General features: G+C 37.1%; 1 protein-coding gene and 2 long non-coding RNA genes across 4 annotated transcripts; all 3 read right to left on the bottom strand.

Moving 5' to 3' along the window:
• Positions 1 to 6,360: 6,360 nt before the first annotated feature.
• On the bottom strand, positions 6,361 to 10,428 carry LOC144647070 (uncharacterized). Of its 2 annotated transcripts, XR_013569517.1 has the most exons (4): positions 10,407 to 10,428; positions 9,490 to 9,582; positions 8,198 to 8,397; positions 6,361 to 6,864 (listed from the first exon to the last, which is right to left on the bottom strand). It is a non-coding gene; the product is annotated as an uncharacterized LOC144647070 (long non-coding RNA). The 2 variants fall into 2 exon arrangements; XR_013569516.1 differs by lacking the exon at positions 10,407 to 10,428 and having other exon boundaries at positions 9,490 to 9,594.
• A 2,800-nt stretch (positions 10,429 to 13,228) lies between these two features.
• LOC144647066 (uncharacterized) lies at positions 13,229 to 20,908 on the bottom strand. The gene is made up of 3 exons (XM_078506809.1): positions 18,764 to 20,908; positions 15,318 to 15,524; positions 13,229 to 14,440 (listed from the first exon to the last, which is right to left on the bottom strand). The coding sequence occupies exons 1-3, from the start codon at positions 19,029 to 19,031 to the stop codon at positions 14,433 to 14,435; spliced, it is 483 nt and encodes a 160-aa protein (XP_078362935.1). The 5' UTR covers positions 19,032 to 20,908; the 3' UTR covers positions 13,229 to 14,432.
• Positions 20,909 to 21,912: 1,004 nt separating this feature from the next.
• Positions 21,913 to 25,536, bottom strand: LOC144645725 (uncharacterized). The gene is made up of 3 exons (XR_013569333.1): positions 25,140 to 25,536; positions 23,010 to 23,037; positions 21,913 to 22,147 (listed from the first exon to the last, which is right to left on the bottom strand). It is a non-coding gene; the product is annotated as an uncharacterized LOC144645725 (long non-coding RNA).
• Between the last annotated feature and the right edge of the window lie 495 nt (positions 25,537 to 26,031).

Genomic DNA, 26,031 nt, shown 5'->3' with positions numbered 1-26,031 from the left:
TAAACGCACAGCTAAATAAAAAAAGGTATCTTTGAACTAAACTATCCGTTCAAGTATTAGTAAAGCGATTTTTTAAGGATTCGTGTTTTTCCGTGTGCGGTTAGCCGTTATTTGGGTCGTCACGGAACGCTTCTCCTCCCCTTGAATTGGGTGTCATTTTTTCGGTTTTGGGCCTTAAAAAGGGTATCAATTTTCGCTTTCTTTATCCTTAAATAGGGTCAGGGTCTAAGAACCTTCGCGGCACACCCCTATCCGGAATTTATGAGAGTACCCATCCCGGGGGGAGGTGGGGGGGGGGGGGTGCACCAGCAGGAGACGGCCAAAGGCAAGTAAGATATGGTCTATTTCAGTCTCACTTCTTAGATGATGATAACAGAAAACCTAGCTAAGAATGTCAAAAGGAAGCCAAATATTTTATCACAAATTCGTTCAAGTGGAATCATAAAGGCATATCACTGTGAAGTCAAAATTCCGTCAAATCCCGGTTATAAACACCCCCCCCCCCCTCTGCTTACGGCTTATAACTTCCCCCGGGTATAAGCTGTAGATTATGAGAAGACACCTTTTTCGAAGCCCATCGAGCGTCAAGTGAATTTTTTTTTTCACTCGCGTTTTCTCTTTTCGCTTCGCGCTCGATGGACTGTTCGTAGTCTAATAATAAGTCACACCTTCCAACATTTTCCTTTTTAACTCACGTGTACTAACGTCGTAACATAACATTTTCAAATACAAATGGTTAATGGTTATATTTGCAGGTAGGATGCAGAAGAGTGGCTTTTGTTCATCATATTCTTAATTGGGATTTTCATTTTGCGGTATAACTTTCTTTATACCATGCCATAGAAAATACAGCCAATCAGAATACAGTAAAGCCGTTGTATATTCGACGGTATTCAACCCAAACTTCCCATCGTGAGCTGCGATTGTATTCTCGACGAAATTTAGTGAGCGTATTTTCTATGGCATGGTATAAAATAGTTACACAACACTTTCTCGTGGTATACTCCATATTATTACACGACTAAGGCGGTCCGAGGGCCAATAACTAAATCAGCCAATCAGATTGCTTTATTTCCGGTCCCGCTAGGGCCGATATTTTCCAAGTATCGGACCGGGTTTTGTCCCGGATGATCCCGCGCTAATTACTGCGCGATTTAGCGCAAGATTTTTTTTTGCAAGATTTTTTCGGAGTTTTTATTGCTTTGAAAATGAAATGACCTTTGACACAGAAATAATTATAACTCCTTTAGCGCGCGTAAAAGTTTTGCCGCACATTGTTTTCCACGACATCTACCGGGTAGCAATTCTCACTACACAAAGTTTCCAGTCGTGTAAATATATCTTATTAACCACGCACGAGGGCCGTTCTGGGCGAATATTGGCCCGACGTCTTGACAGTACCGATCGAGCGCAGCGAGGTCCGTACAAAAAAGACCGAGGGCCAATGATCGCCTAGTACGGTCCCGAGCAAGCTTGGTTAATAAGAGATTTAGTATTCCACTCGAAAGCGTTGCATAACTAGTATTTAGCATTACCCAGCGGCTGACAATTGGCAAAACACGCAATCTGATTGGCTAAACTGGTGCTGGAGCGGGTTCAATTTAACTTGTATAAAAGTGTTTTTATGTTTTGTGGAATTCGAGTTTAGTCGACGTCAAAACCGAAGGACAGAAAAAAAAACCTCACTGAAAAGTTTTAAAAGTGAATCAAAATTCACGCTAATCTTGGATTAGCTTAATTGCGTTAACACTACTTCTCGCAAAACTCGTACAAAGCAAGTCGTTCCCCGTTTTATCAGACTAAAACTTGTCAAAATATACTCTCTTTTTTCTTATAAATTCCACATGCACAATATTTGCAAACAAGCACAAATAAACTGAAGAAAGAAAAGTTGAAAAATACGCTTGCGAAGGGATTATCATACGGTTTGTGATTCGCTGACTGAGAAAGCGTGCAAGCAAAATTCGCGCCAAATCTTTGACGTATTTATCAGCGATTGGTTTGAGTTTCTAATTCATATTCATGACAAATTGTAGAACGTGCTTCAAACCAAACAGGTCGTGGATGTGTGAAGACGTGTCGTCCGGTGAGGACCAGTTTGGACTCTTGAAGGATGAAAGATGCGTGGCGCTATGTAGGATTGAAGGGCTCAAAGCTTGGAAAGATGTCTTCACGCTTTTCTAGCCGAAGGTGAGCACTGCTTTCTGAAAAGTTCGTTAATTTTTGCCCAAAATACTAAACGAATAAGAAAATGTCGCTGAAGTGCGGAACGCGTGCGCTTTCTGCCGTAAGCTTAAAGCGTCACCTCGACTCAAAACAACAAAGAAGTTTCGTTTATTTGAAATACTCTAAGGTCGGTGGCTTTCAGGAAGAAATATTTTGTCGAAATTGATGCTGTGAAACTTACGAAGAGAAATTACGTACGGTTTAGAAATGTGCTTGAAACAAGCCTACAAAATAAAGATAATTCGAAAATCCAAAAGAAAAGCTGACAAAGTATGCAAAATTTGCAACTTGACCACGTGTATTCGATATTTTTATTTCTTAACGCCTAAACTTGAACGTTACTGTGGCGAATGTTTCACAAAAGTTTGAAATAACTTTTTCGCTGTCAGGAACTTTACGGTGGCCTGCAAAAAGTTGTTTGCAAGTTCAATTAGTACACGAATGTAGCGCATTTCATTTTGGAGCTACACAGTGTGCGCCCTCTAGAGTTAGCGGAGCTTGTAAAACATTTTTGAAAATTGAGCATTTACTTATCTTTAAAATGCTCTTGTTTCAGGAAGGCTGTCTTCACAAGAAGGAAAAAAGTTGAGAGGACAAAGTGGAATCACTGAATCAGGAGGAAATTCTACTAAGATAAGAACTTTGAAATTATCAAATAACTATAAGCAAAATGGTGGTTGAACAATAGTCTAGTTTGTACGGGATTTCCCAATTGGCTTTATTACATTGGTATTGATTGTCTGCAGCTAGTGGTGGAAATTGAAAAACGCTATGAACAGGAAAATAAGACACAAAATACTCGCTTGATTGTCTGCATCGAATTGTGGAAATCAAAAACACTAGGGATTGGCAATTTGGGCCAAAATACTCTTTTGATTGTCAACATCGAGTGGTGGAAATTGAAAACGCTAGGCAATTAGGAAATAAGTGTAAAATTATTTTTGTGTAAAAGTATTTCAATCGCAGTCACCATTTTTCAGACTTGTATATACAGGAATGCAAACCTTGAGCGCTCGTCTAATAAGTCTCGGCGTTTATTATTTGTTCGTAGTTTATTTTGGAAAAAGTAACGATCGTGGTTCGTCTGTGGAGAATGGGCGGGGGCAATTTTGGAAGTTTATTTAGCATTGGTTACAAAACCGAAGACTAATTTCCAATGAGTAGCGTTAATTCTCAAGGTTTGTAGTTCATGTATATCAAGGTTTGTTTAACAACTTTAGTTAATGTTGCACGGAGGTGAAATTTTTTAGGTGGCACTGTAATCAAGCAAGAATACTTAAAATACGGAAAACAAGCAAAAAGGCATAGCTTGTCCAGTTTTAATTACAAGCATTTAGTCGACAAAATATTTTGAGATTAAAGTTTACAGATAAAAAAAACGAGCAATTGTTTGGTTTGTGACGACCTAAATTGCACAAAATTGCTGAAGCTTGCTCAAAATTGATTTTTCGTCTTTGTATTTTTCTACGTTTTAGACGGAACAAGACTTTTCTAAAACATTTGACAGTGCCACCTTAATAAGATTCACACCTTCTCTGCTGTGCTCTATCATCTGTCGTTCGACAAAAGAACACTGGCTTTCAATGATGGAAAAGTTCAAAACATGGGTTAACTGGATAAAAAATATTTACTTTTTTTCTTAAATCGTTTAAATCGGATCGCTGTAAGAAATTTTGGCATAGTTTGGGTGGGAATACGTACGGAGCATGCGTGTGCCTGTGTTCTTTTGTCATTTGCGAGCTTGTGATATAAAACCTTGATGCCTGGTTCAAAGGATTTTGAAAATCAATCGTGAAAACGTCTTGATTAACAGTTATATGACCAAAAACTTGAATGGTGTTATTTAGGAAAAAAGCCGATTGTGTCGTTTGCAAAAATAACAAACAGAAAAGCAAAAACAACAAATGTACAGCAAATGCACCACTTGGCTTCAAACTCTGTACTGATCGATTTTAAAATATTTTGCTAAACAAAACTTAACAATAGCCAGAATATAACTGTTAAAATGATCAAAAGAATACAAAACAACTGATGTATTTTGTACTGAATTATCTTAGAAGATTTTATAAAACCGTCAGTTATTCCAACGTTGTATTGAGTCATTTCACAAAAGTCTTCAAAAATCTGAGAATTTAGCTGTCAAAATCAAACAAAAAGAAAGGAACAGATTAATTTTCGTCGGGGCGGCTTAAAAAACATTATGGAACTTCGTTTTTAATTTTGCTGGGGGCTTCCCCCCCCCCACAAGCGGAGAAACCCGAGCTTGCCGTCTAACTGTTAAATAGTGTCTAATTGTTTGCATGTAATTCATAAGAAATCGAACCAAAACACGAAAAAATGGGTCTTTGGTCTGTCAAAGAGCAACAGAAAAAACAACGGGATCGATTGTTTATACTATTGTCTTTAATTGTCTGGTTTTGTAAAATTTAAATTAACATCATTTTCTCTCTTAATAACATTATAGACTACAAAATCAAATAGCTTTTGTTGAAAAATAAAATAAATAATAATTAACGAAGTGAGTTTGCCAAAGTTGTGAAGCATAATTTTACAACATTCGGAATCTTGCCAGACATTTTAAAATCTTTTTGGTGTTTTTCTATACAACCTGGACCAACTCATTTATTGACTTGCTTTCGTGGATTTTGGTCTGTATAAGATGTATGCCATTTTTGTTTTGATTTTTTGTTCTTGTGAATCGATTAACAGAAGCTTGTGTTTAGTTTGGGAGTAAATTTCGAACAACGTCATTGTTCCTTGGACCAGGCATAGAGTTTTATTATATTTAATTTTTATAACGTAGAAAAGACCTTTTTCTGCAGCCGACGGTCGATGTAACACAGGACTCGAAAGAAATTTAAGAAATAGAACTTTATTACTTTGGGCTGATATTCGAATTATTGAATTACATGGAAAATAAAATTGAACTTGGATGGAACGTTATTTTCTTTGCGCGAGATTCGGAAGAAAAAGAACATGGAGCCAAGCAATTGTCGTATATCTGAGCCTTTGTGGCGAAAAAGTTTTATTGGCCCATGTATCTGCTAAAACTTGAAAAAAACAAGAAATTATTTCACTGAACAAAAAAAAAGAACATGGAGCCAAGCAATTGTCGTATATATGAGTCTTGTGGCGAAAACGTTTTATTGGCCCACGTATCTGCTAAAACTTGAAAAAAAAAAAAACACAAGAAATTATTTCACTGAACAAAAAAAGAACATGGAGCCAAGCAATTGTCATATCCGAGCCAAAAATACGGCTTTATTTAGCCCATGTCATAGCTACAATGTGAAAAAAAAAAAAAAAAAATCATTTTATCAGGCGGTTTTTTGCGTCGAATTTGTCCTGTGTTACACCCGAAAGTCGACGGCTGAAAAGGTCTTGTTTGAGCAACATGGCAAGTTAAAAACATTTTAAAACGTCTAAGGTAATTGGAATGGAAAAGTGAAAATTTATCGCAAAACCTTAAAAAATACAAGCTGAAGCCACATTGTCAGTTTATAAAGCGCTGACTATAGCTTGCCATGTTGCTTAAGGTAATGTACATGTTTACACCATCTCGTGCAAAACAATTGAAAGACTAAAACTTTTCGTAGATGGAAAACTAGATTTCAAATTTGATTTGGCTTTGAAATGAACTGAAAAATCTTTGTCGTTTTTGAAATGTTTAGAACGAAACCAGCGTTTGCTGATTTTTCTTAAAAGTTTTTTCACGAGATGGTGTTTACATGTTTTTTGGAGGAAAATTTCAAGGGAAGCCATTTTGAATTTTTTGTCGAAAAAGTTGCCAGAGGAAACGCTGTGCAATTTTTTTCAAATTTTCCCGCCAAAAGACTTAGTATATATAGGAAAGACCTTTCTTCACACCTTTTTTATTGATTTAATCGAATTTTACTTAACTAATTAAAGATTATTTAAGATCAATAAAAAGTTAATTAAAGACGACACACTTGTTTAACAGTTTATTCATTGAAATTATATTAAGATAATAAAGATCACAGTGAATACTTGAAAACTTGTTGTTTTTATTGATTTCACTTTATTACATCAAAGAGTATAATAGACAACAAACCAGTAAATGGAATTTATTGACAATACAATTAAAGTAAAATACAGAGTACATAAGACTTGAAAAGCTACAAGGAAAAAATAAAAAACGGCGCATGCGTATTTTGAGCGCCTGTATTTTTCTAAGTCTTTTGGCGGGAAAATTGAAAATTTTTGAACAGATGTTACTTACAGAAACAGTTTTTCTTTAATAAAAAACGGCGCATGCGTATTTAAAGCGCCCGTATTTTTCTAAGTTTTTTGGCGGGAAAATAATTTTTTTTAAACAGATGTTATCACGGAAATAATTCCAATGAATAAAAAAATCACATCACTATAGAAAAATTATTTTGCAACTAAATCCAACATCTTGGAATGGCAAAGATTTTGGTTGTGTAAATACAATTTGTATATTGAAATTGAAAATCCTGTTCAAACTTGACGATTGTCTAAAAAATAAAAGTTTCAGTGAAATCGTTTTCGATATTTAATCTTGTTTCCTCTACCTCTGTCCCCTTGCTTGTGCTTGTTTACGTGCTTCTTGTGAATAATTCTGGCTTGAAAGAGCGAAGGTAGGAAGCATTCAGCAATCTGTGGAGAAACAGAAAAATCAGTAAATACATGAACTCGGATACTCAATTCAACAAACATAAGTTTTAGACGTTTAGGAAAGCTTTAGAGCTTCCTGGTCATTTACTTAGGCGCTAAAATTCGAAGGTTTTAACTTCGAAATGCCAAGAGTAGGTACTAGTGATTATTTATTTCATCACTGAAAAGTTGTTTTGAAAATACAACATGTATATCAGCCGCTGGTTTCCATATTTTAGTAAGCAGTCGCAAGAAAATTCATGTGCGTCAAGCTTATTTGCCATTCAAGAGAATTCAAAATGACTCGAGAAATTTGCTGCGTATTATTCTGAATCCAACAAAGTTTTGAAAGTTTTTTATTACGTTTTTCATTTTTCATTACTTCGCTTTTCAATATAAACACACGTAGGTCGCAAAATTATTTTGCAAAAACATAATCATAAGTAGCCGACTGGCGAGCGCAGTTCATGCGGCAAAACCCGTGAGGTTTGAATTTGGCGATGTATTATTCTGCTGATTACATTTCGTGATGGTTTTAATTCATTTATTACTGAAAACCAAAACTGAAAGTTCAAGTTGAAATTTGTAAGTTGTAATACTAAAAGTTGGCTAAAAAGTTGCAAAGGAACGCGAAAATTTTGCGAAGATCTCGCCCCACGTGCAAAACTAAAATGCAAATTAGATGGTGCCGAAGTTACAAGAAGCAAGTCTCTTTCATGCGACCGAAATGAAGAAATAATATGCAAATCGTTGTTTACAACAATTGCCTCACTAGCGTAAGCCTTCAGTCACTGATCGAGCTACAAAATCTCAACACCAAATATTGAAAAGACAATGCACTATTGCAGCCCTTTGAAATTTGAGTCTAATTTGTATCACACTGGTTTTTAAAGTCGAAAATCAGAAGTAATGCATGGGCTCATTAGCCCCGTTGCACCCATTGTTCCTTTGCATGATGCCTTCTCTACACAAAGTCGTATGTTAATGAGTCCAAATATGAACAATAACGTCAGCAAAATTGGCCAATCACATGGCTACCGCCAATGATGATATGGAAACCAGCCTAAACATTATGAACATACCGATGGGTAAACGACAATTAAAAGCCTTTTCACACGTCAAGTGAAAACTGAAATTGAAGTGTATGTAATGGAGTTCCTTTTAAATAATTTTATTTTTTAAGCTTTTTCGATTTGTTGTACATACTCTTGTTAAATTCAAAGCAAAAAACCGATTTTTTGAAAGTTTTTTGCAATTTTCCGCGCTAAAAAACTCAAAGATGAGGTGAAAAGGCTTTCGTTTAAAGAGAAAGCTACATTGTGTATCCCTTACTTACGTCTTTTATCTGTTTTCATTTTGAGGAGGAAATGCCAGTGGTGCTTGTCAGTTACAATGGTCCTGTCTGTTGACGTATAACCAGGATAGTTTATAGTTCCTGATCCGTTGCTCAGTGGCGCAGTGCCCTTGCACAGGGGATGGGAGATCCGCCCTAGAACTCCATTTCCTCCAAGGAGCATGACGCGCACCTGCAGGAGCCTGGGGACCAAAGAGAACGATACACTTCATGTTATTATCACAAACTGACGCAATTCCAGTTGTGTTTTCTAAGACGGATTTTGATTTTTGACTCTAGTAAATTCTAGACGCTACAGGTCATTTTATGTGCATTTTCCCAGACTGACATGAACTGGTTTCCAAAATATGATGGTGAGAAACCCTAATTAGTAACAAATTGGTAGTTAAGAAGGACCCATCTTAATATACAGCTATTTCAATAAACGTTGTCGGATCAAAGCTAAAACTTAAAAGACATGACCGTATGGCGTTTTGGGTATTCACTGTAAATTTACATATAAGCTTCATTAAATACACAAATTTGTATTTCGCACGTGAAGAGTTCACGAGTTTGTTTTTCGTTTCAGGAAGCCTTTCTGTAGCTTTACTTTCACTGTCGCTTGGCTCTGAGTTTTTAAAACTTCTTCTTTAACTCAGTGTGGCTAAAAGCACCTTGTTTCACATGTTTGAAGAAAAAGAAAATGTGGAAATTTGCGTTTGTCACGTCACTATATATTTTAATATTCAGCACGTGCAGTTACTCTCTTCTTCTACCCATACTGCCTTTCAGTCTTGTCTTTAAGCTTTGATCCGGACAACGTTAACTGAAATAGCTGTATGTACAAATGGAAAGTTGTCCTATAAGATTTTCATGTCACTCAAGTAAATAGTTTGTTTCAAAATTATTTTTCCAGTTATGTATAATTTCATTCAGCGAAACGTCACTGTAATTGGAGAAAATTAGCCCCCCTTTCCGTCTCAAAATTCGTTCTTTTTCAATTAGAGCGGCTTTCAACTGAGCGTCGTAAACCGTGTATCTATTGGTTTAGGAACTAGCCCAAGCTGAATATGTAAAGAAAGCGTTCATCCCCAAATAGAAATACGGAAATTTAGCTGTCATTGTTCACGTTCTCCAATATACGCAATACTTGGTCATTTCACGTTGTTGTTTCGCAGAAAACGTGCAGAGTTATTATTTTGCTCATTAAACCTTTTGTTTCGTGACGTTCTCCTTCACCTTGCCGTCGTGGTTTGCTAAAGCTCCCTATAATGCAATTAAACCAAACAACTCACCTTGATTGAAAACATTTCCTCTCGAGGCGATCTGTGTCTGCTGAGGAGAACTTGGTCATTCACACTGAGTTCCATTCTATCGGCTTGATCACACTTATTGGTCTGGAGAGAGATGAATAATACGTGAGTGACTGTGTATTTAGTCAAGTCGTTTTACTGGGGTTTGGGAGCACAACCAGGTCTAATCAAGGGAGAGGGTTTTAATTAAGGAGAGCTGGCCTGTAGGGGAGAGCGGAGCCTGTACTTATTTTAACTCAGCTAGTGCATCTGACCTAAACCTGTACAGTTTTGACATTTTTTGGTCAGATATGAGCTAATTTTGCTCCAAGGTACTCGAAACGGCATTTACAACAGGAAAGTGTGCCATTTGTTCCACTAGCAATGCATTTTACGGCTTTTTGTTCGGGCATGCGCACCAATCAAGATTTTGACGAAAAAATGCCTTACCACTTTAGAATTTTCGTTTTTCGATTTTTTCCCTCGTATTTCCTTTTTTTTTTCCTCTTTTCTTATCTTTTTTTGCAGTTGTTGGCCTTCTACTGGGCTTGCTTGCAGTTCGAGAATTCCCGAGGAAGCTTCATCAAAACAGGAAAAACTTGCCACCGAGGAGCCAAGGGTGGTTGAGGCAAATTTCCTACGAGTTTTTCACTCAAGTTTCTAAGCATTTTTGTGGGTATTTCAAGCTCAATTGACCCAATCACTCTAATCTGGGTATCATTGGAAAGACCTTTTTGGTCAAAGATGATGACGTCAGAAATGAACCAAAGGGCAACGTTCGTCTCTGCCGGTTTTGGCCGGCACGGGCGCCGATGGGTTAAGCTAACTTGCAAACTGTACTGACGTTTATCAAATATCATGTGCATCTATGGCATTCTTTTCTGAATACGTGAACGTTTATTAAACAATACTGCACCTACCTGTGATTTTAGAACGCCATTTTAAAGATACTTCATTGCAGCTGTAGGACATCGTGCGATCATGTAGTCCTTGCCTATAAGAGGAAAAAAATTACAGAATTGTAACCTGCAACCTTCTTTTGATGAATTTTCTCAGTAAGAATTTCTTCCCAGAAATTGGAAAAGAAGGATCAATTAACTCCCCCTTAAACCTTCTCAGTGGAGGGACAGGGGTTTCCCGTACCATTTACTTCCGAATTCTCGCCATTATCTTAGCGATATTCTATTTCTATTGCAAAATACATTGTATTACGCAATGTTCTAAATCTTTTGTTGATTTCTCCTGGTTCCCGCCGCCTCAGAATCCCGTTTCACACCCTCGCTTCTCCCGCCTTCTGTACCCCTCCCTGCCCCTTTTCCCCCGACTTCCCCTCCCTGCCCCCCCCTCCACTCCCTACAACTTGACTACTACAGGACAAGTTAACGTAACGATAGCTTTCAAGATAAACATGATGAACAACGAGGTGTGGGGAGGGGAAGAGGGGGAGTTGGTGACGATCAATGATAAGCCAAAACGAGCAGCGATGTTTAATTTCGGCAGTTGGAAAAACAGCAGTAAAATCTACTTTAAGCCAGTGACCGCTCCTGGTTAGTAATTGCAATCGCTTATACAAGTTTGCAAGTCTCTTTGCACAAGAGGTAAAAAAAATCTGCTTTTGAGCCTAGTGGCCCGTCAGGCCCGAGCTTATCCCGGTTTCAGTAGCATGAAGCGACCACGAGTATTTCTATTCCTCCTGGATGGGATGCTAGTCCATCGCAGGGATACCCCCAGCAGTAAATTCACCGGTACCCATTTATACACCTGGGTGCAGAGGGTCACTGTGTGAGTAAAGAGTCTTGCCCAAGAACACAACACAGTGACCCCGGCCAGGGCTCGAACCCGGACCGCTCGATCCAGTGTCCAGCGCAATAACCATTAGGCCACCGCGCCTCCCACAAGAAGACGAGTGTGTATGGAAAAATCATTTCCGAAGTTCTGGATCGTAAAGATAAAAATATTGACAATACATTAACACCAACCTGTGGTGTAAGGAACACCATTTATCCTACTTTTCGTCTGTCCATGTCCATCATGAAAACTTGACATCATAAGATAATCCTCTTAGCTTGGCTAAAGTACCAATAACATAATGTGATGGTTACACAAGGTTGATACATTGCTTACATGTGAAGACGGAATCCCTCAGGAAATCGAATAATATTAACTTTAGTTGGACAAAAATCGAGTACGAGAAAAATTTAAATCTTATTGCGTTATTTTCTATTCTTTTTAAAAGCTAAAGATGTAATTACGTATCCGTGATAACACCAACAACAATTTCTTATCAGAGCCTGAGAAAGTGAATTTTAAAGCTCACAAGAACCATGTAAACCATAGGTAAAATCTTACGTGTAGCTGTTTTGTAAAATCGTCTTTCAAGCGATTCAGTGGAACTTCGTGGTGTTGTTAGGAATGATTTCTTTTGATAAGATATTTGAAACAGAAACAAAGACGTTTGCAATAAAATGTAAATAATTTTGGTACATAATTTTGTCTAATTAATACTCGAAGTTCTGCCGGATTCGAGCGGATTCCGTCTTAACCATTTAAAACATACAGCAAGGGGGAAGTTTGCACTGTAGTACCAAACGTCTATTTTTCCAGTGATCAAAGAGAAAATTGGAAAAGTCTAAAAATCTCCCTTCTCTTCCTGTCAGCGCCCCCCCCCCACCCCACCCAACTGCGCACCAAAGAAACTTATCAAAGTTTTTATCTTTTCTCCAAAGGATCTTATTAAAAATTACTGTCAAATATTCAAACTCTGTACAGGCCAAATTAACAAAAACTAAGTTTAAAGTAAGCAAAAATCAGTGACGGAAAACCAAACGTCTAAATTACACGCAAGATTTTATAGGAATTCTTAAGTTGACAGTTTCATAATTATAATTAACACATTGTAAGCCATGTTTAGCTGAACAGTTCAGCGTATAAATCAGTGGAAACAACCAACATGTAAAGAAATTCCCTAAGCTCTAGTCGAGGGCAACTAAATTGACAATACAATATTTTGAAATTGTACAGTTACCTCTTCAGGGAACGCTTCCAACGTAAAAGTTCTTCGACGGCGGTTGAAGTCAACACGTGTGCGATCACCAATTGTTCCAAGACAAAACTTTCACTATCTGCTTACAGTTCTAGGAAAACAGATGTTTTGAGCGCCAGAGATGATTTTCGTTACTAAGAACGTCTGTTTGGCTGATTTCCTGGATTTTTTTGCTGTAGAATAACTGCAGAACGATGTTCAAGTTGAGCTTCGTTCGCTCTTCTCTTTTCGTGCAAAGGTGATACAAAATTGTGAATAATTAAATATTAATTAGAATTTAGCCGCGATTTATTCAAATGAGCACTTTTGCAACACCAATGCCCAGAATCCTTCGATGTTTTTCAGTCTGAAGTCAAGTGAAGTATTCTCAATCCCACCACGAGGCAAACGATCTCAGAAAAGAGTTTGATGGTTGAACTTATAGTTTTCGTTTTCCAGGAGCCTTTACCTTTTAGCTAAGGCAAACCCAGCTATTTTTTTATTATGAAAATCAAATGGTTTTAAAGATTTGCGTTAGCTCGATCATCATTCCAGGGATACTCCCGATAGGCGCTTATCACGATCAAAACTCCAAATATTTCGATTAAAAATCAGCGTTTTTTTTTTTTTGTGGACTGTTCAGACTGTTATTAGTAGCCGAGTCGGTTATTTGGCTGATTTTGGAAACATCCTCCCCATTAGTAGCCATTTGTCGCACCCTATGCCTCCTACTTTCTTCTGGCCCTCTGAGGGGTAGGCGAGAACAGGTACCAAGAATATTGAGTACACTAAATAAAGTATTGTATTGTATTAGTACCCCATAAAATTTGTTACCGACGGCAGCAGAAAAGTTGTTGGTTTTGTCGGTAACCGAAGGAGGTCAGAGTTTCACGGATAGAACTTCCAACTTAAGGATCAACGGGATTGGCGTAAAGAAGAGTGATCACGCATGAAAATTATGCCTGCTGACGGCAAGAGTGTTCAAATCGAAGATCGCGGAATCCCAAAACCCCGGGGCGAGGTTGTAGCTTAAAAAGGAATTTGCTATCCCCACCACGTTGCTAAATTCACATTACTAAAGGCCAAAAGACTTTCTTCTCACATTTTTAATCGATTTAATTGAATTTCACTTAATTTATAAAAGATGAATAAAAGTAATTTAAAGACAAAACACTTGTTGGTTAGAGCGGTTTTCACTTGAGTGTCGAAAGTAAATTGCGTTTGCTTTGGTTTTGAATTACTACGCTCAGTGATTGGCTTTAAAATTTCGCGCCACTTTCTCAGCCAATCAGGACTAAAACCAAAACCAATCGTGACTCGCTCGCGCATGTTTTCCTGCGCTTTGCGCTGGCTACATGTATTTGCTTCGAGTTTTGATTGGTTCACTGGATTGTCCGTGTCTTTTGTGATTGGCCGAAGTAATTACATTGGTTTTGGTTTTACGACACTCAATTGAAAACTGCTCTATTGATCGAGATAATAAAGATATTAAAAGTTACATCAATGAGAGTAAACAGCCAGTAAACTGAGATTGTTGACAATATAATTAAAGTAAAATACAGGGTGCATTGGATTTAACAAACAACAGTGAAAAATTGAGAAAAAAAAGGCACATGGGTATTTTCAGCGTCTGTATCTTTTGGCGGGAAAATTTAAAAAAGGAACAATTTTTAGCGAAAAAAATTGACACAACATCATCAAAGAGCTTGATCGTGCTACCAGTTTATTCAACACCTTGAAGAAGCAATACATTTTGCGTCGCGTTAATACAATAACTATCATCTTGTCAAAGAACATATTGCCGAAACGTGCCAGCTGTCCAAAAACTACAAGTTTGAGCTGCGATCCCCTTAATTAACTTTTTGTGGTTGTTTGCATACTGTTATGCATAATTTTGACTTGAAACAATGAATGAAGTAAGCACTCAGCAAACTGTAGGGAAATAGAAAATCAGTAAAAACAATCAGTAAAAACATGAAATGTGTATTGTTACTTAATTTAACAAACACTAGTTTCAGCAGACTGCAAGATAATAGAAAATGAAAAAAAAATCAAAAATCCAAAACCTCTGATACCTTATTTAATAAACATAGTTTTAGACGTTTGAGAAGTTTCAGAGCTTTCTGGCCGTTTAATTGGGCATTCGACTTCGAAATTTTTTCCTCCAAAATTCCAATAAGGGGCGCAAATTCCGCCTAAAAACATAAAGGCCACAAATGTAAGTACTTCAAAGGAATGTTTTCTACCAAAAATATTATTAGATCTAAAAAGAAAGAAAAGGGATGATCATAACACTGTCGACTGAAACATTTGATATATATTGTAGTTATACCCAATAGTGCTGCGAACCGATTCGAAACCGATTGCTAGATAGCAAGAAAAATTTACCAAATAGCGCGCCCTTGTTGGCTAATTCGAGGTCACAGCCAAAATTTACATTTGTGTCGTGGGAAACCTAAAAATAATGGCCCATTTTTATTAACAAAAAAAAATTCGAGCCCATGAAAATTTTACAAGCGCGTTTGGCTGCGGATGGCTAGGATGGAAATGGATTGCAATTTGAAAACGTTAGCCAACGTTTTAAAGTTGTTTCCGTACGTCTTCAAAAAATCGATATTTATGGCCGAAGTTTAGTTTCTATTCCCATATTTAAAAAAAAGAGAAAACCCCCCCCCGCGCGAGAAAAGCTTAGGTTGTATCTTTCCTTAGATATTCTTTGATAATTTTTCATGGGTTTAGTTGCCTACCCCTTATTTCAGAACAGTTTAGTCCCTTTAAGTGTATAATATTAACTTCCTCCATTTAATACCTAATGCTTTGGTTTCCGTCTCAGCAGGTGGACACCCTGGTTGCACTTCGGGGCCACAGGGGCCTATCACATCTTTGTATGACCAGATCACTGTATAGCTCCTGGTTCGCCTACGATAGCCACAGGCACCAGCTCCCGGATTTGGCTCTGTGCCAATCGCCCACTGACTCCACTCCTCAAGGGCGCATGTTCCAGACCTGCAAGAGCCTGGGCAACAACAACAACAACAACAGAAAGTGACGCATATCTATAGAGGTGGTTGCTAAGAAAAAACAGAGAAGATGTGGTATTTAATGATAGAGAGATTAAGCATGACGTTCTCATTTGGAGGAATTACGCATACGGTCCACGCAAAGATAGTAAGTAGATAAAAATTTAACTACGGTAGCTAGCAATAAATATTATAAGGAAATACTAAATAAAATAAATAAAAAACTAAAAAGGATTCTCTACACAAACAAGTTGCTTCATAAATTCAAAATAGTCGATTCCCCATTATGTTACCTATGTAAAGCGGACATAGAAACTATAGAACACTCCTTTTTCTACTGTCCACGAGTTAGGATGTTCTGGAATGAAGTTGTGAACTTGTTTAGAGACCAATTAAAAGTCTCTAAGGACTTCGAGATCACAGATGTTATATTTGGACTGAGTAATAAAGAAACTCACAGTTCTTTAATTAACTATATCATTCTTGAAGGCAAATATCTCCTGTATCTTTTCAAATTAAATGACAGATTTCTATCACCAAGACTATTATTAGAACGTATTAAGAATACTTACAAACTTGAACGTTTCATTGCGAGAGAGAACAATAATCTACATTACCATTATACGAAGTGGGAGCCTCTGCTCCCTCTATTTTCACCTTAGATTTAATGTCTCATTAAATCCTTTTTAATTGTCACCCTTTCTTACTCTTATTGTAGTAAGTTAACCTAAAACTGTACCTGTACCTATAGCCGCTGTCGGAGGTAGTTTGTTTGTTTGTTTTTTTTTTTTTGAGATTTTCTCTTTCATGATTTGTAAGTTTAGTCACGTTGTGCAAGGCTTGTTTAATATTGTAATTCGTTTGTGTCTGTAGTATTGTAAATAAGGTTCTTGTATGTTTTATTGTCATTGTAATTTCTAAAAAAAAAAAAATAAAATACAAAAAAAATAAGGAAATACTAATAAATTTTGCCGGCGGATAGACTCGATCCTCTTTTCTTCGCAAGTTTAAAATGCCAAACTAAGTTTGTTAGTTCAGGTTTACTACGCTTATCAGTTGAGTATGCAACGAGGGAAGTTTTAACGTTAAAACTCTGCTGTTGTCAGGGGCGACAGAGCTAGTTTCCATTGGAAACATCTCGTGCTATTGACGTCAGCAGTGTTGCTCTTTTCATTGATTCAACTTTCGCGCGAACGGGACTGCTGACGTCAATAGCACAAATGTTTCCAATGGAAACTAGCTCTGTCGCCCCTGACAACATCAGAGTTTTAACGATAAATCTTGGGCGCGAAACTTCCCTCGTTGCATACTCAACTGATAAGCGTAGTATCATTAAATGAATTTCAACGGCGGTACTGTTAAATTTCATTATCGATCTGTTGTAACAAAAAAAGAAAAAAGTTTGTCCTCTTTCTCTTTCAGTCTGGTCAGCAAAAAAGTTTCAACCAGTTATTGCCAATAAAAACTCTCAGTTACAAAAAATAAAGTACAGTAAAAACCCGCGAGTAAGAACCTGCATTTTCCCAAGTAAGAGAAAAAAAAAAAAAAAAAAAAAAAAAAAAAAAAAAAAAAAAAACCCGGGAAAAAAAAAATAAAAAAAACAAAAAAAAAAAAAAAAAAAAAAAAAATAAACAACCACACAACCCTTTAACCTAAACAGGTTCTTACATAAGTAAATTGTAATTTAGTACAAAATTTAGGCTATTTAGGTTCTTAATAGGTTCTTATTTTATGAACGAAAACTGATTTAAATTGTTGTTAATCGAGTCTTTGGTGGTATTCAGCCATCTCCTTTTATTTCCATTTTTGTGATTGTTTCATCATTTTTATGATTTTCAACATTGGCATTTACATTGCAGCTGAAGTGATAAAGCTCCTAGTTGTCTCCAAAGATGATCCAGAATATCGACTTATCTTATTTCCTAATTAAACTAAACATTTTTAATCGATTTTTAAAAATTTGAACTTATTTCGAAATTTTAGGCTAAAAAGGTTCTTATATAGAGGGCGTCTAACTGGCAAATTTTAGCCTAACAGGCTATTTTTTAAAAAATAAGTTTTTACTCGCGGGTTTTTACTGTATTGCTTTACTAAGCTTTTTTATTAAATCGTGAGAAAGGTACCTTTTTTTCCAATTTTCCGAGGTGTTCACCTACTTACGCAATTTGGCAAACGCAAGTGACGTAGATTTCCCAAAAGTTACACTTAACATTAACGCTTAAATTGTTAAAAACCATTTTTTTAATTTTCAAGGCGTTCATTTACTTAATTACGCAGCTTGGTCAGGGCAAATGTTTTGTCAAGATTTTCCAGAGTTACAATTAACATCGACGCAAAAGATTTTAAAAACTGAAGGCCTTTGTTAATTCACTTACTTTGCTACTTAGCTTCGCCACCGTAAAAGTTTTCTTTTCTCTAGATTTTTTAAAAGTTATATTATAAACCAACATCAATGCCAAAATTGTAAAAAAATAATTATGCCTTTCTTTAATTTTCAGGGCGTTCGCTTTCTTACGCAACTTGGCCGAAGCAAAGGTTTTCTCTGGAGTCTCCAAAAGTCAAAAATTGCCATGGACGCTAGGTTTGTGGAAAATATTTTTGGTTTTCTAATTTTCAAAACGTTCACTTTCTTACGCAACTTGGCCAAAGCATGGGTTTTCTCTGGATTCTCCAAAAATTTCGATTACAGTAGGACCCCGGTAACTCGAACTCGGATAACTCGAACAACCCCGCTAACTCGAACTAACTTCCATTTCCCTTGGATTTGACCCCACTTTTCTGTTATTTTGTAGTCGGTTAACTCGAACTCAGATAACTCGAAAACCCGGCTAACTCGAACTAAATTTTGTTTCTTTGATCAAAATTTGGGTCAAATTTACCCAGATATCTCGAATTCCGGGTTCTTGCAACTCACCACGGTTGCCCATTGATTAGAGCAGCGCACAGATCAAGTATTTGACAACCGTTTTCCACTCTTATCACAAGAATGTATGATCGTGTTAGAGTTTCAAACGAGATAAGTTCAATTTGTACTGTACTGTATACTGTGAAGTGCTGAAAAATCAGTAAAAAATTAATTACTAACTTGGCAAATTAAATATTCAATCGACCTCGATAACTCGAATACCCGCTAACTCGAAGTGTTTTTCGTTTCCCTTCAGAGTTCCAGTTGCCGGGGTTCTACTGTACCATCAACACTTATGTACAGACCAAACGCTTCCACAGTCGTACTTACAGTATAATCTGTGCTGTGGTGGCACATAACCGCATGGTTGGGGCGCAGGACAAGATCCCGAGCCGTGGTGCGGATTATTTACTTCATGTGCACGACGAATCTGCTCCACGCACTTTCCTTGCTGTCCACCGGGAGCCCAATCGTTTCTAAATTCGGATCGACACACTGTCCAGGAGCACGGCGTCGGCGGCGATCCGCCACCACACGATAACGCCACGTCAAGGGCGTTGGCGAGAACGAAGACGGTCAATAGGTGTAGAAGCACCATTGTCTGTTAAAAAGACGTTCGGTCTTTTTGATGAACTCGAGATGAGATCTTGCGAAAACTACCGAAAATTGGATTTTCACTTGCATTTTGGGCCGCAAATATGGAAATTTGGATAAATTTACACAGCTGTGACGCCACCTGAAGATTCTATGTAACTCTGGCGATTGTTTTCAGAAATGGAGTTATACGCGCAAATTAATATTATAAGTATTTTTCCACCATCGGCATGAAGAAGTAATAACAGGTATATCAAATCCAGAGTTTTATTAAAAGTATAAAGTGGTGATTACAGCAAAAACGCCTCAAATAGCCGTTCAAGTTCAACTTAGTTAACGGTTTGTCTTTAACACAATTTATTGTTTTTATTAGCAGAATCAATCATTTAGTGAGGAACTATTTTAGTCATCATCGCGAAAACCACGGAAAGAGGAAAAACGTGCCATTTCCTTTCAAAAAGTGTTCTGTATGCTTTTTGAAGAACTAGGGATGGAAGACTTTGCGAAAACTACTGCTTACTTTATTTTCAGCTTTGTTTTGGGTTGAATCACTGCTGTAGATATGAAATTTTTGATGAATTTACACAGCTGTTATATGGGAGAATTCTATGTTGCCCTGAAAATTGTTTTAGAGAATGGATTACGGTAATGGCAATTAATGTCGCACGAAAAAATAACACGAGTATCCAACCATGCTTTAGTAGAGTACGTACTTATTTTTCACCGTGACAGTTTCAAAGTTTCAACGTGAAATCATAAATTTTGAAATTCAGTGCTAGAGTGATTTCATTTAAGCCGTGAAACAATATCTAACAATTAGTGCGTAACAGTCAAACCTAAACAAAAGAAAACAATGAAATTAGAGTCTAATAGCGTAAGAGCTATTTCACGAGTTAAGTGAAATCAAACTAATGTGGAGGAAATCCGCCACCACACGATAACACGACACCAAGAGCGTTGGCGAGAACGATCAGAGCAAAGAACGTCGATATTTGTGGAACCGCCATTTTCTGTTAGAAACCTCGAGGGGTTCTGCTTTTTGAGGAACTCAAGATAGCGCTGTCCCAAAGATGATCGGCAACGTTTGGGAAACTTTTCATCTTTTGAGCAACTTTTCTCCTTTTAAGCAACTTTCAAGCAACTTTTTGCAATTTCTAGATTTCCGAAGATTTCCGAAGATTGCCGAGTGTTGTTCGAAGGTCAGACGAACGTTTCCGAGCATTTTTTGTAATTCTTCGAAGATTTACGAAACATGCAAAGATTTCCGAGAAAGGTCAGGAGATGTTTCAACTTTCGAATCATTCAGCATTAAAAACTCGTCAGCCAACATGACGTCATCAGTATCTTCACGATTGTTCTTAGTGAAAGAAATCATTGTAATTCACCAAATTTTGGCTTTGCAGATATGAGCCGCAGATATGGAAATTCTGATGAATTTACACAGCTGTTACACTGAAAGAGCTGCGCGTTAAGGAGGTTTATGCATAACTGTAACTGTATAGGAATTCATAAATCAACAAAATACCACATAAGGCAACTTTCAAGAAAACAAAATTTATGCATTTCTAGACCATGTTTAAAGGACAAGTTCATTCCAAAATCGCACTTTTTCCTTCACGCCAACGAAATGCTAAATCGAAGATATGTTAGTCGCCAAAATGTCAGCTTCCAAAGAGTACTCAAACCCTATGAAATCCTTGTCTGAAGTAGTCCGAAAACCGAGAACCGGCCGCCGCCATCCTGGAGTAACTTAGCAGCCTGACGATGTTTGTGTGACGTCAGAGAGCTCAACCTGAAGTTTGGCAGGAAGTTTTAACATTGTTTAAATACTTGACACTTCTTGTTAATTTTTATTGGCTTGTTACTCGAAATTCCTGTTTGTACAGCATCATTTTGCACAAATTTAGCTCCAAGAGATAGTAAAAGTTGAGCTCATTGGCATCACGCATACATCCCGGGCTTCTAAGTTACTCCAAGATGGCGGCGGCCGCGGCGGTTCTCAATTTTTGCACTACTTTAGTGAAGAATTTCATGGAGTTTGAATACTCTTTGGAAGCTGAATTTTGGTGAAAAACATGTCTTTGTATTACCTTTTCGTTGGCGTGAAGAAAAAAAGTGCCATTTTGGAATGAACTTCCCCTCTCACTAAACATTTCAGCGTATGAATCACTGGAAACGATCAAAATGTAAAGAAATTCACTAAGCTTTAGTCGAGGGCAACTAAATTGAAAATACAATTTTTTGAAATTTTGTACATTTACCTCTTCCGAGAAGGTTTCCAACCAGAGTCTCACTCTACTAACACTGTTCCAACGAAATAACTCTTCGACGGCTCTTGAAAACAAGTTGAAACCTTGCGTCCACTTGCGTCTCCGTTTGGCAATTACTTGCGTGCACTTGCGTTCACTTTGTTCGATTTGTGCTTAAGTTAACGCAATTTTCTCACCGTTTGGCCACCCAACGCAAGTAAACAATCAAAAATGGCGCATTTTTCTAAATTGCAGTATACTTCAAATATTGAGTTTCACCTCGTAACATTTTCAAAGACTTTTTGCAAATTTGCGTTGCTACTAAACGACAAGTCTGTACACAAGTTGAACTTGCGACTTCTTGTGCCCAGAGATTTTTTTACTTCCTGGATTTCTTTGTTGCAGAATAGTTACAGAACGAAGTTCAAGTTTACCTTCGTTCTCCTCTTTTTTTGTGCAAAAGTGATACAAATATATGAATAATTTAATATTAATAAGAAATTTAGCCGCAATTTATCAGAAAGTATTTTTGCTTTTTTAGTCTGAAGTCAACTGCGGTATTCTTAATTCCACGAAGAGGAAAATGATCTCAATAAAGAATTTGATAGATAAACTGACACAAAATCACCAAAGAAATTGATTTTGCTACTAGTTTATTCAACATCTTGAAATAGCCATACGTTTTGCGTTGCGTAAATACAACAAATGAACATCTTGTCAAAAGGTGACGGTTGTCCAAAAAGTACAAGTTTGAGCTGTGATTCCAGTAATTAGTTTAATTTTCTCTACTGCTGTCCCCCCTACTTTTGCTTGTGCTTGTTTTCATAATTCTGACTTGAAACATTGAATGAAATAATGATTCATTTGTAAACTGTAGGGAAATAGAAAAAGAAAAATCAGTTAATACATGAACTTTGATACTTAATTTACAAAAAGGGTATCCTCTCTACAAACATAAGTTTTAGACGTTCGAGAAAGCTACAGAGCTTTCTGGCCATTTAATTGGGCATTTAACTTCGAAGATTTTTCTTCGAAATGCCAAGAGTATCATCATCATCATCATCATCATCATCATCATCATCATCATCATTTAAACACGATAAAGTTTTAAAGAAAAGTGCTTGTGGGGTCGTGTATTATAGAACAGATACTAAGTACCACGTGGTAAAGCTATGTTTAAAAGGTTTTGATCTCACTGAAAATCTGTTCTTAAATTATACTACTCGGCACATGCATATGTACGACACATACAAGCAGCTTGTTTTCACATTGTCATAAGCGATCGCAAGAAAATTCGAGTACTTAAAGCTTATAAATGCTGTTCAAGATAATAATGAAGTTATAAAAGACGAATCTTTGTTATAATAATTTCCTCTTAAGCATAAGCGCCACTCCAGTAAAAAAACTCAACTCCGAATATTGAAAGGGCATTGCACTACAATTAACACCTACAAATAAGAACAAGTGGATTAAGTCCTTTTAGGCTGGAATTTATCCAATACAGCACCATATATATAAGAACCAATTCGGCGAGATTAATCAACAAAATTTGCCGATAGACACTGCCAGCTATAATATGAAAACCAGCCTAAACATCATTACATGCCGATAATTTAGTGGCAACGAAAGCCTTTTCACACGTCAAAACTCTTCCAATTGCCTGTACCTACCCTTATAAAATACGAAACCGTTCTTAAGCGTAAAAACGTTTCTGAATTGACTCCCCCCCCTACCTTTGTGTCTGGTTTCAGTTCTTGGTGCCTGGGTAACAAGAAAACAATGCATTCATGTCATTTTCACAAACTGAAGCAGTTCTATCGGTGGTTTCTTAGATTAAACAGAAAAGATATAGTATCTAAGCCAGTAATATACGGTTCAACATTTGTTGAGCAACAAATGTTGCAACTGCTGTTCAACAAATGTTGAACCGTGTACCATGCGATGTTGAATGTTGAAATATGCCATTTAATATGTTGAAATATGGAATAGAGCATGGATCTAATCTTTTGCCCTGTATCAGTTTTATGTCACTTGATTCAATGGTTTGTTTCTAGATATTTTACCCATGATTTCATTCTTTTCATGAAACAGGGAAACGTCACTATAATTGGCGAAAATTAGCACAGTTTTTATTAAATTTCAAAATGCGTTTCGTTCCTTTTGTTAAATAGAGCGGCTTTCGACTGAACGTCGTAAGACCAAAACCCACAATGGTCACAAATAACACAAAATAACGTAACGCGCAATAAGAACACAAAGCAAATTTACGAAACTGGCGCAGAGCGCAAAAAAACGCACGTGACTTTTGGTTTCGAATCTAATTGGTTGAGTAGGTGGCGTGCATGAGTCTTTTTAAACCAATCACTGAGCGCAGTAAAGCAAAACCAGAGAGCTGGAGATGGGATATGTAAAAGACTAGTTTTAGTTCTAGTTAGTCTACTTAATACGCAGCTTGGCCTCCCCAAAAGTTTTTTCCTAGATTTTGCAAAAGTTACAATTTACATCAACGTTAAAAATTGTAAAAAAATACCTTTTTTTAATTCTCAGTGCGTTCACTTTCTTACGCAACTTGGCCAACGCTGGAGTTTTATCTGGATTCTCCAAAAATTAGAATTAACACCAATGCTTAATTTGTAGGAAAATACATTTTGTCTTCAATTGTCAAGACGTTCACTTTCTTACGCAACTTGACCAACCCCAAAGCTTTCTCTACATTCTCCAATAAATACGCACAATTACCATTAATGCGGGTGACCCGACCAAACGCTATTACATTCGCAGACTGGGATTAGTTTTTGCTAATATTTCGGTATTATAACAAAAACCTTCTCCGGGGAAACTGAGGAAAACGTACAAAGCCAACGTTTTACGCTAAGTCAGACTGTAGTCAGCTAACACAAGACCCAAAATGAAAGGCGCTAAAGTAACAAACGATTTACCAACGGCGCAGTGATTCAGATTTTCAGATTTTAATTATTTTACACTATTTACAAAAATCATACCCTTTTATACTATTTACAAAAAGTACATTAATTAAAAGAAGGAACATATAACAAAAATAAGAGCCAAAATAAAATGAACTCAGTGACCAAAGAAGCATAGGGTATCAGTGCGCGCGCTTTAATAACAAGAGTGTGTACTTTTTTTTGCAGGCACAAAAACAAGACAGAGTTATCAGACGGTAGGCCCACCGGGCCTCCCTCTCCTCAAGAATAAATTCATTCGGGGTCTTGTCGATTATAACTACTTGGACATTCTTTACCCCCTCATGATCTTGCTGATAGAAATGCTAGTACAGTAAAAACCCGCGAGTAAGAACCTAACTAACATTTAAGAACCTGTTAGGCTAAAATTTGCAAATTAGATACCATCTTTATAGGAACCTATTTAGCCCTAAATTTTAATACAGGTTCTTATTTTCTAAAATTGATCATAAATGTGTACTTTTGAGAAAATATGATAATTCAACATTCTGGATCCTCTTTGGAGATAAATGTAACCTAGAATCCTTATTATCCCGGATGCAACGTAATGCAAATTTTATACAAGAAAAGACCGAATACCACTAAAATCTCTTTTTAACAACATTGAAATTTTTCCCTCAGAAATTTAGAACCTATTAAGAACCTAATTAGCCTATATTTGTGTTAATAACCCTTTATGTAAGAACCTGTTTAGGCTAATCTAAAAAACAATAGGTTCTTACTAGCGGGTTTTTACTGTATATGAGGTCTTCCTTAGATAGTTCTTCAATAGAGATAATTCTAACGCGATTCAGTTTTGATTTATGGTCATTAAACCTAGTTTAGTCTAAACATGTTTTACCGTTGATCCCACATGCATGTCACAACAGTCGTACTTACAATGTACTCTGTGCTCTGGTTCCACGGGAGCGCATGGTTTGGGCGCAGGACAAGATCCCGAGCCGTGATGCCGGTTGGGAACTTGATGTGCACTACGAAACTGCTCCACGCACCTTCCTTTTACTGCAGGGGGAGCCCAATCGTCTCGAAATTCGTTTCGACATGTTGTCCAGGAGCACGGCGGCGGCGGCGACGGCGATCCACCACACGACAACGTTACGTCAAGGGCGTTGGCGAGAACGAGGATGGTCAAAAGGTGTAGAAGCGCCATTTTCTGTTAGAAATACGTTCTGTCTTTTGAGGAACTCGAGATGAGATCTTGCAAAAACTACCGAAAATTGTAACTGCAGTTGCGTTTTGGGCCGCAAATATGGACATTTGGATAAATTTACACAGCTGAGATGATAGAGGATTCTGTGTAACCCTAATGATTGTTTACAGAAATTATACGCACGGTAATTAAAATTACGTTAACACGACGCCAAAGACGTCGGCGAAAGACCTGGTCTGGCGATGGTTTTCAAAAATGGATTTACGGTTAATAGCATTTTTCCACTACGAAAAAAGAAATAACAGGCCCATAAAATCCACTGTTTCATTAAAAATGAATAGTGATTACAAAAAATGCATAGAAAACATTCGCTTGACGAAATTTATTCGATTTCTATTAGTTCAACCCCACGGGGGTGGGTTTAAACACAGCCGTTCAAGTTAAACTTATTTAAGGATTTAGCGTCAATATACTTTATCTTTTTAATTAAACCAATCAAACATTTGATTAGAAAATATTTGAGGTAATCATCGCGAAAACCACAAAAAGAGGAAGCTCAAAACTTCTTGAAGTTCCACAGTTTCAGTACAAAAGGTGTTGTGCTTTTTAAAGAACTCGAGA

Source organism: Oculina patagonica, chromosome 3 (assembly GCF_052425735.1).
Source record: "Oculina patagonica isolate OP01 chromosome 3, crgOcupat, whole genome shotgun sequence".
Taxonomy (NCBI): domain Eukaryota; kingdom Metazoa; phylum Cnidaria; class Anthozoa; order Scleractinia; family Oculinidae; genus Oculina; species Oculina patagonica.
This window is presented reverse-complemented; position numbering and strand designations above follow the sequence as displayed.